At 46.8% G+C, this 14,596-nt stretch overlaps 2 protein-coding genes across 2 annotated transcripts in view; one reads left to right on the top strand and one right to left on the bottom strand.

Moving 5' to 3' along the window:
* Window positions 1–7,782: 7,782 nt before the first annotated feature.
* On the bottom strand, window positions 7,783–9,546 carry LOC101638800 (alpha-(1,6)-fucosyltransferase-like). Its single transcript, XM_045299490.1, has one exon. It carries the CDS (start codon window positions 9,544–9,546, stop codon window positions 7,783–7,785), a length of 1,764 nt encoding a protein of 587 aa, XP_045155425.1.
* Window positions 9,547–13,678: 4,132 nt separating this feature from the next.
* LOC101639120 (CMRF35-like molecule 5) overlaps window positions 13,679–14,596 on the top strand; it is a 4,829-nt gene continuing 3,911 nt past the window's right edge. Inside the window, exon 1 of the mRNA XM_013006280.1 lies at window positions 13,679–13,700. Coding sequence (XP_012861734.1) covers window positions 13,679–13,700 — 22 coding nt within the window. The remainder of the gene's footprint in view (window positions 13,701–14,596) is intronic.

The following is a 14,596-nucleotide window of genomic DNA, read 5'->3' as shown; positions in this document are numbered from 1 at the left end:
TCAAATGGTGGGGGGGAAGGGAAAAAAACCCTTGTGACTTTTAATACAACTAAATCAAATTCACCTGTGTGATAATGAACTTTCCTATCCACGAACACAGTAAGTAAAAAGTACTGCTCCCAGTGTTCCGGTTCACACGTGCCTAGGTTTATTCCACATACAGTGTGTTTAACCCTGTCTCTGTGATCAGTGTTCGAGTGTAGACAATTCTGTCAGTAAGCCGTATGTTAGTGACCCTAATAGATATATATAAATACAACTTTTGTGTTGTGGTAAGAAGTGATTTTTGAGGTTGGGGATAATCTTAGATGTCGTTCCATAAACCATTTTCCCAAATCACTGAAGTTTGGCAGGAAGCTTATGGGAATGAACTCCACCTAAAACAGCAGGTTTCGGATGAAGGGATTTAAGGAAAGTTAGGCAGCACTCAGCGATGAGCCCAGAGAGGGAAGGCCATCGAGGGTGGTGAATGACAACGCTCTGTCTGAAGTCCAGAAATGACTACAATTACCGTTGATGCAACACTTATGGAATCGGCATCTGGCATGGTCTGGCATGTTATATTGGAAGCCAACATCATGGCCTCAGCCAGCTTTCGCCTCAATGGATGCCAACAGTGTGCACGCACGAAGACCAAGTATCTCAAAGAACCTTCCACCAAAGTTTTAAAGCAACGTTGAAGCAAATGTAATCTTAACCTATCCACCCTTCAGCCCTGACTTTCCCCATTACATTTCTCTCTGTTTGCTGAAAACAAACAACAAGTTTGTTCTTTGAGTTTTCAAAGAACATTGAAAATGGATATGATTGGACTCCCTCAAGGATGCCCAAACTACTGTTTTAATGCGATGCAATTGAAGAATGAAAAATATTTTTTAACTTTTTATTGTGAGTGAGGTGGGAGTTTACCTATTAGATAATCATTCAAAACTTAAACACCTTACCATACCACACAGTGGCTGGCCCTCTCTACCCCCACCCCACTTTCTCCTGGTGGTCTAACATTACCTTCTCCTTCACCTAAGTTAACATCTGTCCACCATATATTCTATTCCTTCCTCTTCTTTCTCTTCCCTGCCTACCCTTGGGAATCACCAAAGCCTATTTCTCTTGGTATTAAAACCTTTACCTTGTTAGGCCAGGTGCTATAGAGAAGCAAAACCAGGACACTTATGATTATATCTATATCGATATGATATCGATATGTCAGTTTATACAGCAAGAAGAAATATAACAGCTAATTAGTCCACACAGCAGTACAGAGGGCTCAGTTCAACTCACTTTCGTGGAACAGTTAATATCCTGGAAGTCCTTCAACTCACGTGGGCTGCCAGGTCCAAGGTCCAGAAAGCAGACAGGGGTGTCTTCCCTCAGGCTAGGCAGACAGTTTGCCCGCAGACAGCAGAGTGGGTCAGCAACTGTCAGTAGCATGAGAACTTAAGCAGGCCCGGATGGGATCTTGAACTTAAGCATTGCACAATCACAGGATCCACCAGCCTCAAGCTCAAGCGATGTATGCACCAGCAGCATGGCAAAGCAAGTCTCTAAGAAAACTCAAGCTCTAGCGACACAATCCACAGGGTGGCTTGGCCCACAGGTAGTGTAGCTTACCGGTGGAGGCAGAGAACTAGCTACAGCAGCAGCACGCTGGTCTGTTCACCAGGGAGCAAGAAAGATATGGGATGCCGGCCATCTTCATTTATCTCCGTTGCCCTCCAATCAAGCTGTGACCTGATTAAACTCCGCCCACATGTTCCTATTGGCCTAGTTGGCACAATAAACCTAACTATCATACCTTGATCTCAAAATTTTATGATAGCGGTGTTCTCGTACAGTCTTTTTCCTTCTGTGATGGACTGCCTTCATGAAGCATGTTGTTGTTAGGTGGTAGTAAATTCTGACTCATGGTAACCCTCTGGACAACCGAATGAAACACTGCCTGGTCCCGTGCCACCCTCACAGTTGTTATGTTTGAGACCAGTGTTGCAGCCACTGTGTCAATCAACTTGCGGAGGCTCTTCCTCTTGTTCATTGACCTCCTGCTTTATCAAGCATGATGCTCTTCTCCAGGGACTGGTCTCTTGATAACATGTCCAAAATGTGGGAGATGAAATATTGCTATCGCTCGCTTCTAAGGAGCAGTCTGGTTGGAATTCTTTCAAGACAGGCTTGCTTGTGCTTTTGGCAGTCCATGGTGCTTTCAATATTCTTCACCAGCACGGCAATTCACTCCACATTGCATCCTCCAAATCCATCCACGCCATGAGGCATCTCACAGTTTCATCATTGTTCTTTAGTGATGTGTCATATTTCCTCGTGTGTTCATGTCAAAGTTTATCCATTCTTCCAGTGCTGTGATAAGCATGTGTGTGCACATACCTGCTCATGCTATGTTATTTATTCCATGAGGGTATATACTAAGTAGAGGGGTTGCTTGGTCATATGCTATTTTAACTCGCAATTGTTTGAGGGAAAACTTTACACAGTAGTTGCACCAGGTTTGCAGTCCTCCAATCTCTCTACAACCTCCCCAGTGCATGTTCTTTTCTGTTTGTTAAAAAAAAATCTTTAAAAAAAAATGAGCTTGGATATTAATACTGGGGTGAAATGGCTGCTCATTATTGACTGGTGATTTGACACTCCCACTCCCACCGCCCTGCCCAGAAGTTTCTTGGAAGATCAGCCTAGTGATTTCCTTCTTGGAAATAGTGAGTTGCTCTCCTCTGCCCAGGTGAGGTTTCCAAGAGTTGGAATCACTTGGACAGCAATAAAGTTTAATAGAAAGTCATTTTAGCTGCAAGAAGATATTATGCTGAGCAAATTTATCCAAGAAGTTGGATTATATAAAGAAGAATGTGGCATCAGGTGGGAGGAAGACTCATTAACAACCTTCAGTATGTAGAGGAAACACCGTTACTTGCCGAAAGTGAAGAAGACATAAAGCACTTATTGATTGTGTTAGTCTGGGTAGACCAGAGAAACAAATCCATAAAATCTCCTATGTATATAAGAGAGAGTTTTATATAAAGGGTAATTTTACATTAAGAAAGCAGCTCAACCCAGTCCAGTCCAAGCCCATAAGTCTGATATTAGCCCATATGTCCAATATCAATCTATAAATTCCTCTTCAGACTCATGAAATACATGCAGTGATGCAGGACGATCACAGGTCAGTGGGTAGAAAGTCTTTGGATCCAGTGGTGTTGTAAGCATCTCAGTGCTGGCAGGGGTCTCCACGTGGCTTCTCCAGCACCCAGGGCTGCATTGGGGTAAGTTCACGTGGCTTCTCCTCACGGGTGTCTTGCAGGGAGTCAGCCTTGTCAGTAGAGTCTCCAAAGGAGTGAACCAAGAGAGATAGTGTCTTCCGCCTCCAAGAAGGAATACCAGATTTCCCAGAATTCTCAAGAGAAGACCCTGGCCACACAGAGACCTCATTGGCTATGATCCAATTGACAGACTAGACCCACCCCTTCACTCGTAATCCTCTCCAATTGACACCAGATGATGTAACTACCACACTGATGAAGACAAAAGACTGCAACCTTCGGAATGGATTGCACCTCAACACGAAGAAACAAAAATCCTTACAACTGAATCAACAAGCGTGTTAGGTCAGGTTGTCTAAAGGAACAAATCCAGGGACAGTCATATGTATAAGAAAGAGCTTTAGATGAAGAATTAACTGTATAACAAGAAGGCATCCCAGCCCAGTCCAACTCAGGTCCTTAAGACCGATGCTAGTTGGTAAGCGCCTCTTCCGACTCATGCAGTCACAGGCTAGAGATGCAGAAAGCTGGACCAGGAAGCAGGAAGACCACAGACCGGTGGGTGCAGAGTCACATGGATCCACAGTTGGTGGAACGTGGCAGAGAGAGAACCATCCCCAGGGTCTCTCCCTCTTTTGGGGCATGTGTATGCCTCCCACTATTATACCAAAAGGCTTATGACACCATGGAGGTGTCATTAGGCTATGGCCTGATTGACAGGTTTGATTCCACCCCTACCCTGGAGTGTCTAGTTGGCAGAATCCCTAACTACAATATCAAGATAAGTGAAGAAAATATTGATGATGTCAAGGATTAGATTTTACTTGGATCTACAATCAATGCCCATAGGAAACAGCAGTCAAGAAATCAAAGGGCATCTTCCTTTGGGCAAATAAGCTGCAAATGATCCCTTTGAAGTGTTAGCAAACCCCAATCATGGCATTTTCAATCGCCTCACGTGTATGAAAACACGAGACAATGAATAAGGAAGACTGAGGAATTAATGCCTTTGAAATATGGTGTTGACAAATACTGACTAAACCATGAAACGCCAGAAAAATGAACAAAAATCTGTCTTGGAAAATCTGTTCGTGCTACATGCCCTTTAGAATCAAGAACAGTGAGATGTTGTCTTGTTTACTTTGGAAATGTTATCAGGAGGAGCCCGTCTCTGGAGAAGGACATTATACTTGGTTAGCGGTAAAGAGGAAGATATTCAACAAAATGGACGGACACAGGGTGGTAATGAGTGGCCCCGGCAATGGGCCGAGCAGTCATGAGGATGTGGCGATTGTGAGGATGTTGCAGAGCCGGGCAGCATTTTGTTCTGTTGTGCAAAAGGTCGCTATGATTGGGAACTGCTCTGATACCACCTGACAACCCCAAACGTGACTCAGAATGATCTTCTTACAATAGCTGGACGTTTATATGTGGTAAAGAAAGATAAGTAGCTCTATTGCTTAAAAAGGAAATATTAAGTAAGAATATTCTGACAAAAGTTACCAGGAAAAAAATACACACACACACACACCCCAGAAACAAGATCAAAAGAAAATGCTCAGACACAACATCAAAAGGGAAGGATGGAGGGAAAGTATTTGCAAAACACTTGTCATCGCCCTGAGCCCTTTGGGTAAATACTTACTTTTGATTCAAAGAGGAACCTTCCTGGTTGGGCCTATGGTCAGAGGACTGGTCCACAGGCAGGGCTTCTAGAAAGTCAAAGGCTGTGCCCTCCTTGCCGTCCACCCCCCAGGAGACAGGGTTTTCCCATAGCTCTCAAAGCAATTGCCCGCTCTCCTCCAGGGCTGTTAGTCCTCTGGGTGACCCTGCCCTTTCCCCCTGGGAGTTAGAGCATCCCGTTGGCAGAGGACAGCATTTCTCAGTGTCACTGTCCAACCAGAGTGGGGAACAAACCCTCTCCCATCACTTAGCTCATTCTATGGCTACACACGTGCAAAGGGACAATGTGTCTCAGCCACCGTTCTGCAACACCACCATTTTATCAAGCTCTGTTTTTCTAGGCAAATAATCCTCCTGCACACCAACTAGAATGTGATTAGAACGTGAAGGGAGATGTGTGCCCTCTTGGGGCTCACAGACTCCTCAAGATGTCTGAGACAATGTGTTACACAGAGTCAACACCGTTCTAGGTGCAACATGTAACAAAGCCTGAAGCCTTTCGAAGCCTCAGAGCCTGATCCCTAGGGGTTGCTGGGACCTTGATGGGGGCAGGGAGAGAGGGGTGTGGGCAACAGAAAGATGGAAACAAGACAGGGAAAGGTGTTATTCTCTTTCTTATGTCAACAAATATTTTATTACAAGGATGGGGTCTGGATGGCAGGGCAATGGTCATGAAAGTGAGCTAGTTTCTTCAGGGTGAGCCCTCTTAGTTTTTGTTTTTAATAAAATTAAGTAGCTTCCCCTTCCCCAAGCCAACACTTGTCTCCCATCTAGAGACCATTTCTGTATGTTCCCTGGAGATGTGCCACTCTTGTCCATTGGACCCATCGTTCTTGGCTTGCACCACACTCCTCCTGAAGTTCTTTTCTTTGTAGTCTAGATTTTGACACCGTCTTAGGCTTCTCCCTCCCTCTTTCCAATTCCTGGTACAGAATGTATCCTCTGGTGTCCTCACGTCTCCCATGATCCCATGGAGTTGCTGACGAACTAGGCTCTTGAGAATCTGGCTACACTGGAAGTTCCAGGGCCTTGACTCCTCAAAATCCCCTCTGGGGGAGCTGGGTCCCAGGACCAGGGCCTTCCTACCAGGGGAAGATCAGGCAAAAACTATCCAGGGGTCGGTGTCTGCAGACACCCAGAGGAGAGACTGCATAGTTCTCTCTCTCTCTCTCTCTCTCTCTCTCAAAAGATCACAATCACCTTGACTTCTTGCATCACTCACAGCCTTGATGTCACCAGTTCCACCTCCTTCCTCTTTAGTTGAGCTCACCAGCGATAAGTGACCTCCAGAGGAAGCCCATGAGTGAGAGCGAGCGAGCGCAGGACAGAGGGGAAGATGAAGGAGTTCTTGCTGACCGGCCCCAGCGCAGGAGAGCGGAGCCAAGAGCAAATGCACCTGCTGCTCCTCATCCCTTTCCTCTGTTGGCTTCCAGGTGAGCACGGGCCTGGGTCTCTACCCACGAAGGAAGCATTTCCAGAAAGGAGGGACTGACAGAGGGTGAAAGGAACCCCGAAGGCAGGGAGCCTGCAAGAAGGTGACCCTTTTTTCCGATGCCGTTCTTTAAAGTGATTGTACAAGCCTTGCGTTTCACCTCCTGACGCACGCACTCAGAGCTTATAATCACCAAGGTAGAAATATGGAGCGTGAAGCCGGCACCGGGCATACAAGCTCTGACACTACGACATGGACAGACCTATCAGCCCTCCTGGTCTGGGAAATGAGGAGGAAGGTGCACCTGCTATCACCTCAGGTAATGCCTTACAAATAAGAGACTTGAAGGAAGAGGTGAGCGGGTAGGGCGTTGAAGAAAGGATAGAGGGAGCTCCCGGTTCAAGGAAGGGTGAGGTTTTTGGATTTTAGGTACTTGGGGTACTTAGGGAAACAACGGAAGTGGCTGAGGGATCAGAAAAGTCAAGGAGGAGGAGGCTTGGTAGGAACAGAGGGCAGAGGAGGTGCCTGAGATGTGGGAGGAGATTGAGGATTGAAGTACCCTTTAAGTTGATGGCTACAACTGTGATGTAAACTGGAGATTTCCTTAAGCCCTTGGTGAATCCCCTTTGACCAGGGGGGACCAGGGATGGGAATAGCCTTGCTATCATGCAGAATACATTGGAAAGTGGATTGTGGAAGATGGAGTGAGGTTAAAATTTAGCACCCCATCATTTGATCTCCCTTATAATCCATTTAAACTTGTTTTTGATACATTCTGATTTTTAAAATTTATTTTGTGTTATCAAAGAGAATGCCCAGAAACATGTAGTACCAAGTCCATGACATTGTTTTACAGAAGTTCCCAGTGGAGTGTGACTATTTTAGGCATCACTTATTAACAATGAGGTTTGGGTGAACCAACACAATTACTTGAAAATCAGAAATTCAGACAACCTCATAAAGGAAACAAGAATTGCTGTTCTCATTCTGAATCTGTTGATTGGAGTGAACTTGGCAGTCACGTCATGACCGTTGGTTAAGGATCAACTCTCCGGAGAGCAGGGATCCATTTGGGTCTTCTCCTTGGGTGACAGGCATCTCAGATGTTTGAAGTCTCACACAAAATTGTCTGTGTCACTTAAATAGCGTTTGTTTCATGGGTACATTCCGTTGAAGGAAAGGGGAGCCCAGAAAACAACCTGTCGGCATGCTATCTGTGCGGGTGCTTTTGGACTGGCCTGGCTTTGAGCGCCTAGCAACCCCGGTTAAAGGACAGTTCCACAAGGAGGCACCAGCCTGTTCTCAGTTGCTACTGCTGCTGAGCACCTTCCTCTGTGCCGATGTGTGTCTCACTTAACCGTACCCGGGTTAGGTCGGCGCCTTCTTGGGCTACTGTTTGGCTCAAGTGGTTTGAACTGGGTTTGGCGGTCCGTTTTCCCATTTCTCGGCCTCGGGATAGGTGGGGTACTTGGCTGTTTCGATCTTCTCCCGAACTTTGTAGGAGGGATAGAGGCCCATCCTTCTCAGCTTTCTGTTGACGCCTTTGGAATAGCCATCCCAGTGGTTTCCAGCCACACTGATAATGTCTCCCGGCTCCATGGGGATTTCACCTGTGGTTCGAGGACGGTGAGGATAGAGGGCAACCTGGTTGTGGGCATCCTGGCCCCCAAAATAGTAGATGTCGTCCAAAGAGTGGAAATTCGCCGAGGCGTCGGGATGCAGCGTTTGCATGATCTCGTAAGCAGCTCGACAGACCTGGGATGAGAAGGTGCACACGAGGAAGTCAGCCTGGGAGAGAAAGTGCACATCCAGGATCACCCCCCGCAGGGACTGTTCTGAGTATCGACTGTGTGGTCCAGCTGCCCAGGAGATGGAGTTATTACTAATAAATTCATAATCAGGGTACTTTGTTTGTGCCTCCTTTAATAAAAAAGGGTCGTCTGTGGCCAAGTACACTCTCTTTGTGTCCACTTGCATCCTGCACGCCAGAAGCTGAAAATGTCCTTCCACGTGCACCATGTACTCCTCAATTTGATGGAAGCCTGCTTCTGCTCCCACTTTGTCTGTGCGTCGGACGTGGACGCCGACCACCGGATGCTTGAAACCGAGCTTCTCGGTGGCCACCTCTATTTCCTTTTCCAGCCAAGGTTGGGGGCGGATCAAGTATTTGACAAACTGGGCCACCCACCACACTGCAGGGTCCCCGTGGACGCGAATGAGGCGCTCTGCCAGGTCTTCCGGGACGGCCAGGGGTAGATACGGAGGACGGGGAGCAAGCCTGTCCACGATGGGCAGCTCGACGACCTGCACATCTCTGTCCTTCACTTCGCCGGACCAAAGTCCAGTGGAGGTGCCGGATCGATCCGTGCAGGTCTCGCTTACAGGTCTAAACACGGTCTCCCATCTACCGGTCGCGTAGGCCCAATTCTGAGATTCCAGGATGAGGGTCCTCTGGGTACCATACGCGATCATGAAGCAGTAGGCCACGTGGTGGAGCTGGCAGCCGTAGCCACAGTCCTTGTTCACGTTACACACCAGCTTCTTTGCGATGCTGCAGTTCTTGGGATTCTGGAGATAGGCCATTCTCCTCTGGACCAGCTCTGTGAGATCCTTGGCCTCTCTTTCTCGCCAGTCACCTGCTCCCTCCGTTTGACTGAGGTGGTAGAGATCCGTCATGATGGACCTTTCCCGGTGGCCCAAGTCTGACAGAAACTCATCAGCCCGCCTCCGGCGGTCATTTCCTTCTAAATCCCTTACTGTCTGCAATCCACTCTGCAGGAAAAACCAGAGCTCTTTCGTTCCCTGTTCGATCCTCCTCCGCAGGACTTCGTGGTCTTTCCCAAGACCGCTTCTGGTTGGTTTCGTGTAACTTTCGATCTGTTCCTTGGCCTTCGCAAGCTGTGCTTCTAACGCGCTCACCCTCCCCGCAGCTGGCCCCCCATCAAGGGGGCCTTCGGGGACCCCCAGAGACGCAGCCTTTCGCCTCACGTCTTCATGACGCTGTTGCAAGTGTTCAAGCTCCGCCAGAATCTCGGGCAGCTCTCGGCTGGCGGGATCCGGGTGGTCGTTATCTAGTACCAAGTGACCCCCTAAGTAACACAGCAAAGCTCCCCAGCCCAACAGAACGGGCGGAATCCACCGCCAAGCAGCAGTCCGGGGCCGCATCTCAGATTCCCCGGTCCCCGGGCTTCCCGGAGCTCAGAGAAGCCATCCTCAGCGGGCTTCTCACGGTGCACAGGTGGTAGGTAGCCTCCTGGTGCTTCAACGCGAAGCCTCCCTGGGCGCCCCGTGGTGAAGCTTTCAAAGTGGGGGGCGGGAGGGGTGGCGGGGTGGAGGGGCTGCCGCTTAACGGAGCTTTCGACGACGCCACGGACCAAAGAAGAGCGCGCGAGGCCCCGCGCGCACACACACGCGCGAGGGCCCCTTTCCGCCAGGGAGGCTGCGCCCCGCTGGGTTTCTGCTTTCTGTTCCATTGAGGTTTTAAATCTGTGTGACTTTGTTATTGTTGTTATTTTATCTTAATTTTTTGAATCGTTTTATTAGGGGCTCATACAACTCTTATCATAACCCATACATACATCCATTGTGTAAAGCACATTTGTACATTCGTTGCCCTCATCATTCTCAAAACATTTGCTCCCCACCTAAGCCCCTGGCATCAGTTCCTCATTTTTTTCCCCTCCCTCCCCACTCCACCCTCCATCATGAACCCTGGATAACTTATAAATTATTATTTTGCCACCTCTTGCCCTATCCGATGTCTCCCTTCACCCACTTTTCTGTTGCCCATTCCCCAGGGAGGAGGTCACATGTAGATCCTTGTAAACATCACTGGACCTGAAGGGATCATCCGCCCTGGATTCCCTGTGTTTCCGGTTCCTATCTGTACCAGTGTACATCCTCTGGTCTAGCCAGACTTGTAAGGTAGCATTGGGATCATGATAGTGGGGGAGGAGGAAGCATTTAGGAACTAGAGGAAAGTTGTAATTTTCATCGTTGCTACACTGCACCCTGACTGGCTCGTTACTTTATTTTTTAACGTTTTAAATGTTTTTCTGTATGTGACATCCGGGATGAGTACATCTATAGAGACAGCAACTGGGCGCAGGCAGGGGAGGTTGGGGGAAATGGGGTGCTCATAACGATGAGCAGTTGTATGATAGGTGAATTGATTGCCAATAAAACGTTTAAAACGGAGGTTTCTTTCATTTCTACATGTCAGAGACTCGGGACTCATTGCTTGCTTTTTCTTTCTCTTATCTGTCCTTTCCCTTCTAAGTCACTTTCTTGTTTACTTCATTTATTCTCTTTATGTTGATGGCTCGCAATGTTGCATCCCTCCCTTGAACATGGCTCCGGGTTCTAAAATCTCATACCCAACAGTCCCCTTGGCATCTGCACTAGATGCTGCAGACTGGATCCCACCAACCGCCGCGTCCTCAGTTTCCCCCTGCACACGCGCTCCTCCCCGGCTGTCTTCTTGTCTGATTTGGTAACTTCATGTCTGATTTCAGTGCTCAGACAAACCTGCCCCCCCCCCATTTCTTTCTCTCATTCCCATTCTTTGAAAACTCAAGTGTGATTAATAGGCAAATAGACAAATAAAATATGGAGCCTCTATACAGCAGAGTATCATTCAACTCTGAAAAGAGACGGAGTTCTGAAAAATGCTATTACATAAACTCTGAAAACGTGTGAAACCAGACATGCATTTTAGATAGTTCGATGCATTTGAAACACCAGGAACACCTCTATCGAGAAAGCACCTAGACAGGTGTTTCCACATGCTGGAGGCATGCTGGGGGGAAGAGTGACTGCGAATGGGTATTGGGCTTCTTTTGGGAGAGGTGAAAATGTTCAGGATTGACATACAGGTGGTGCAGTGGTATGGTCTGTGATTCTAAAGGTCAGAAGTTTGGAACCACCAGCCGCTCCGTGGGAGAAAGATGGGGCTATCTACTCCTGCAAAGAGTCACAGTCTAGGAAACTCATAGGACAGCCTGCCCTGTCCTATTGGGTCACTGTAGAGCTAGCATGGACTTGCTGGCAGTGAGCTTCCTTGTTTGTTTTTTGGTTCATGGCACTGAATTGTACGTCTTGAGAGGCTGAATTGCAAGAAATGGGAATTATGTATTGATTTTTTAAATGACTGGAAAAGAGGGGGGATTGGGAAGTACTAAGTAGTCCCCTGAGAAAATTTTCTGCGTAGCATTTGACAGGTGTGTGGATATGAGGATGTGGAAGGGGGGAGTCATGGCAACTTGTCAGCCTTTTACATGGGCTGCAACTTTTGCACCGTCTAATTGATGGTCTAAATGAGGACGTGAAAGAGCCGAACAGAACATTCCAAGGGCAGATTGAGAAGACAAGGGAGAGGATCATACTGACATGTGTGCAGCCCTGGAGTTAGACAGCCCAAAGAGAAGAGCCGATCTCAGCATATCTCAGCAAAAAGATGGATGGACAAAACGCAAGCCAGGAGCTGCATTCTTGAATAATTCTGTAGCCCAAATACCGAATGACAAAAAAAGTATAAAAAGAAGATGGAAGAAATACAGGGTCATTGTACCAAAATGAATCGGTGGACACGGAGCCATTCCAAAAATTAGCATATAATCGAGGTGCAGTCACAGTATTGAAGGAAGAAGTCAAATATGCCCTGAAAGCAGCAGATGGCATTCCAATGGAAATGCTTCAGCAAATTGAGGACGCACTGAAAGCACTCACTAGTGTACGCTAAGGAATTTGGAAGATAGCTACCTGCCTCCCCCGCCTCGCCCCCTCCAAAAAAACCACCCGGAGGAGAGCCATATTTATACTCATTCCAAAGGTGACCTAACACAATGTGAAAACTATCGAACCATCTCATTCATATCCCACACAAGTAAGACTTTGTACATCTACAGGGAGCTGCCAGAGAGAGTATTCAGCATCCCTGACTTCAGATGGATCTTGGCTGAAAGCAGAGAAAACCCGATATTTATGCAAAGGCATTTGACTTGCGGATGAAGGCAAATTATGATTAACATTGAGAAGACTGATCGTTCCGGACCACTTCATTGTGATCATGCACAACCGACACGGGACAAGAGGCAGGCCTTTGAACAGAACAAGGAAATACTGGGTGGTCTGTAATCAGGAGAAGGACCCCTGCTGGTAGTGGTTACCAGTTGAGCTGCTCATTTCGAAGTCAGCAGTTCGAAACCACCGACAGCTCCATGGGGCTGTAGAAAGATGGGGCTTTCTACTTCCATAAAGAGTTACAGTTTCACAAACTCACAGGGGCAGTTCTGCCCTGTCCTAAGGGTTGCTATGATTTGGCATGGACTCGATAGTGAGTTTGGGTTCGTTTTTAAAGTCAGGAAAGGTGTGCATCAGGATTGTATCCCTTTACCATACTTATACCATCTGTATGTTGAGCAATAAACTGAGAAGCTGGACTACGGGAAGAAAAGCAAGGCATCAGGCATGGAGGTAGGCTTATTAATAACCTGTGATATTAGACGGCACAACCTTGTTTGCTAAAATTGAGGAGGGCTTGAAACACTTGGGTCACTAGTCATCAGTATTGACTCAACGGCAGTGAGTTTTGGTTTGAAACACTTGCTGTTGAAGATTCAGGACTGCGACCTTAAGTATGAGCTACAACTCAATGTAAAGAAAACCCAAATCCTCACAACTGGACCAATAGGTATTTTCATGATTAATGGAGAAAAGGTTGAAGCTGTCAAAGATTTCATTTTTGCCTGGATCCACAATCAATGCTCATGGAAGCAGCAGTCAAGAAATCAAACGATGCATTGCCTTGGTTAGATGCACCTCCCCAGACCTCTTTGAAAGGTTGAAGAACACGGATGCCACTTTGAGGACTAAGGTGTGCCTGGAATTTTCAGTCACTTCAGATGCATGTGAAAATCGGACATTGAAGAGTTCTAGGAAGAACTGATGTATTTGAATGGACCCATTACTTGCTGACCCGCCTTTTCTCTTATGCTGGTGTTTGCCTTAACTTCCAGTTGATCTGAAAGTAATATTGCCATTCCTGCCCCTTTTGGATTGCCATTGGCATGATGAAAGTTTCTATCTCTGCATCTTGACCAGTGCATTTTATCCACGCATGGTTGGTACAATGTTCAATATACATGAGTTCACTGCTGTCATTTTGCCGTTTATTTTGTTTGGTTCTTGTGATGACGCTGGTTTCTAGTTTCCACACAATTTTCTGTGCTGAGTTCATTTCATTTTGGGTTTTCTCATTCTTTCCTTCATTTCTGTTGTTCAGGTGGTTGCTCGAATGATGGCTTATTTCTTTGGCTTTGGTGGGGCTTATTCATTTTGAGCTTACTCTGTAATTTATTACTTTCTTCCCAAGTTTAAAACTGCTCTCTGTTGAAATCATCTTGATTTCCCCTCCTTTGGGGAGTTCTGTAGCTACACTATTTATTCCCCGTTTTCACTGTGTAATTGTCTTATTTTACAAGGTGATAGCTCTGCTTCCATCGTGTAGCTCTATTGTCACTTTTGATACTTCTCTATCTGGGTTGACTTCTGATGTTATCACATAGGCCAGTTTCAGGTTGCTGTCTGCCATCGTTCATCCTGTGCCTGAAGAAATTTCTTTAGTATTTCTTATAAGGTTGTTCTGGATTTTTACAAATTCCTTAATACCTGTTTATCTGGAGAGGTCTTTGCTGTTGTATTTGGGGGACCGTTTCTCTGGGTATATAATCTTTGGTTGGCAGATGTGTTTTCTCTTTCAGAGTGCTGTGCATGCCGCCCTCATGCCCTCTTCTCTACATGCTTTCCACAGAGAAGTCAGCGCTTAGTCTCACTGACTCTCCTTCATAGCTAATTTCCCCCCAAAGTTGCTTTCAAGAGTCTTTCCTTGTTTTTGGAAAGTGTGATTCTGTTGTTGTATTAGTCTAGGTACTTTGGAGAAACAAATCCACAGCGACTCATGTATAAGAGAGAGATTTATGTAAAGAAAATGTGCATCACGAAAACATCCCAACCCAATGCTACCCAAGCCCACAAGTCCTACATTAATCCATTAACCCAACACCAGTCCACAAAGTCCTCCACCTCACAAAACTGAGGCAATGATGCCGACTGCAGGAGGAAAGCTGAGTCAGTGAACGAACAAGCATCTCAGCACTAGCAGGGGTCTCCACACAGCTGCTGCAGCACCCAGGGCTGCATCAGGATAGGTCCATGT

Source organism: Echinops telfairi, unplaced genomic scaffold (genome assembly GCF_000313985.2).
Source record: "Echinops telfairi isolate 266 unplaced genomic scaffold, ASM31398v2 ScPeMD7_7458;HRSCAF=8496, whole genome shotgun sequence".
Lineage (NCBI taxonomy): Eukaryota > Metazoa > Chordata > Mammalia > Afrosoricida > Tenrecidae > Echinops > Echinops telfairi.
This window is presented reverse-complemented; position numbering and strand designations above follow the sequence as displayed.

Coding starts and splice junctions, on each gene's coding strand:
- LOC101638800 (XM_045299490.1), bottom strand. CDS start 9,546: ATGCGGCCCCGGACTGCTGCTTGGCGGTGGATTCCGCCCGTTCTGTTG.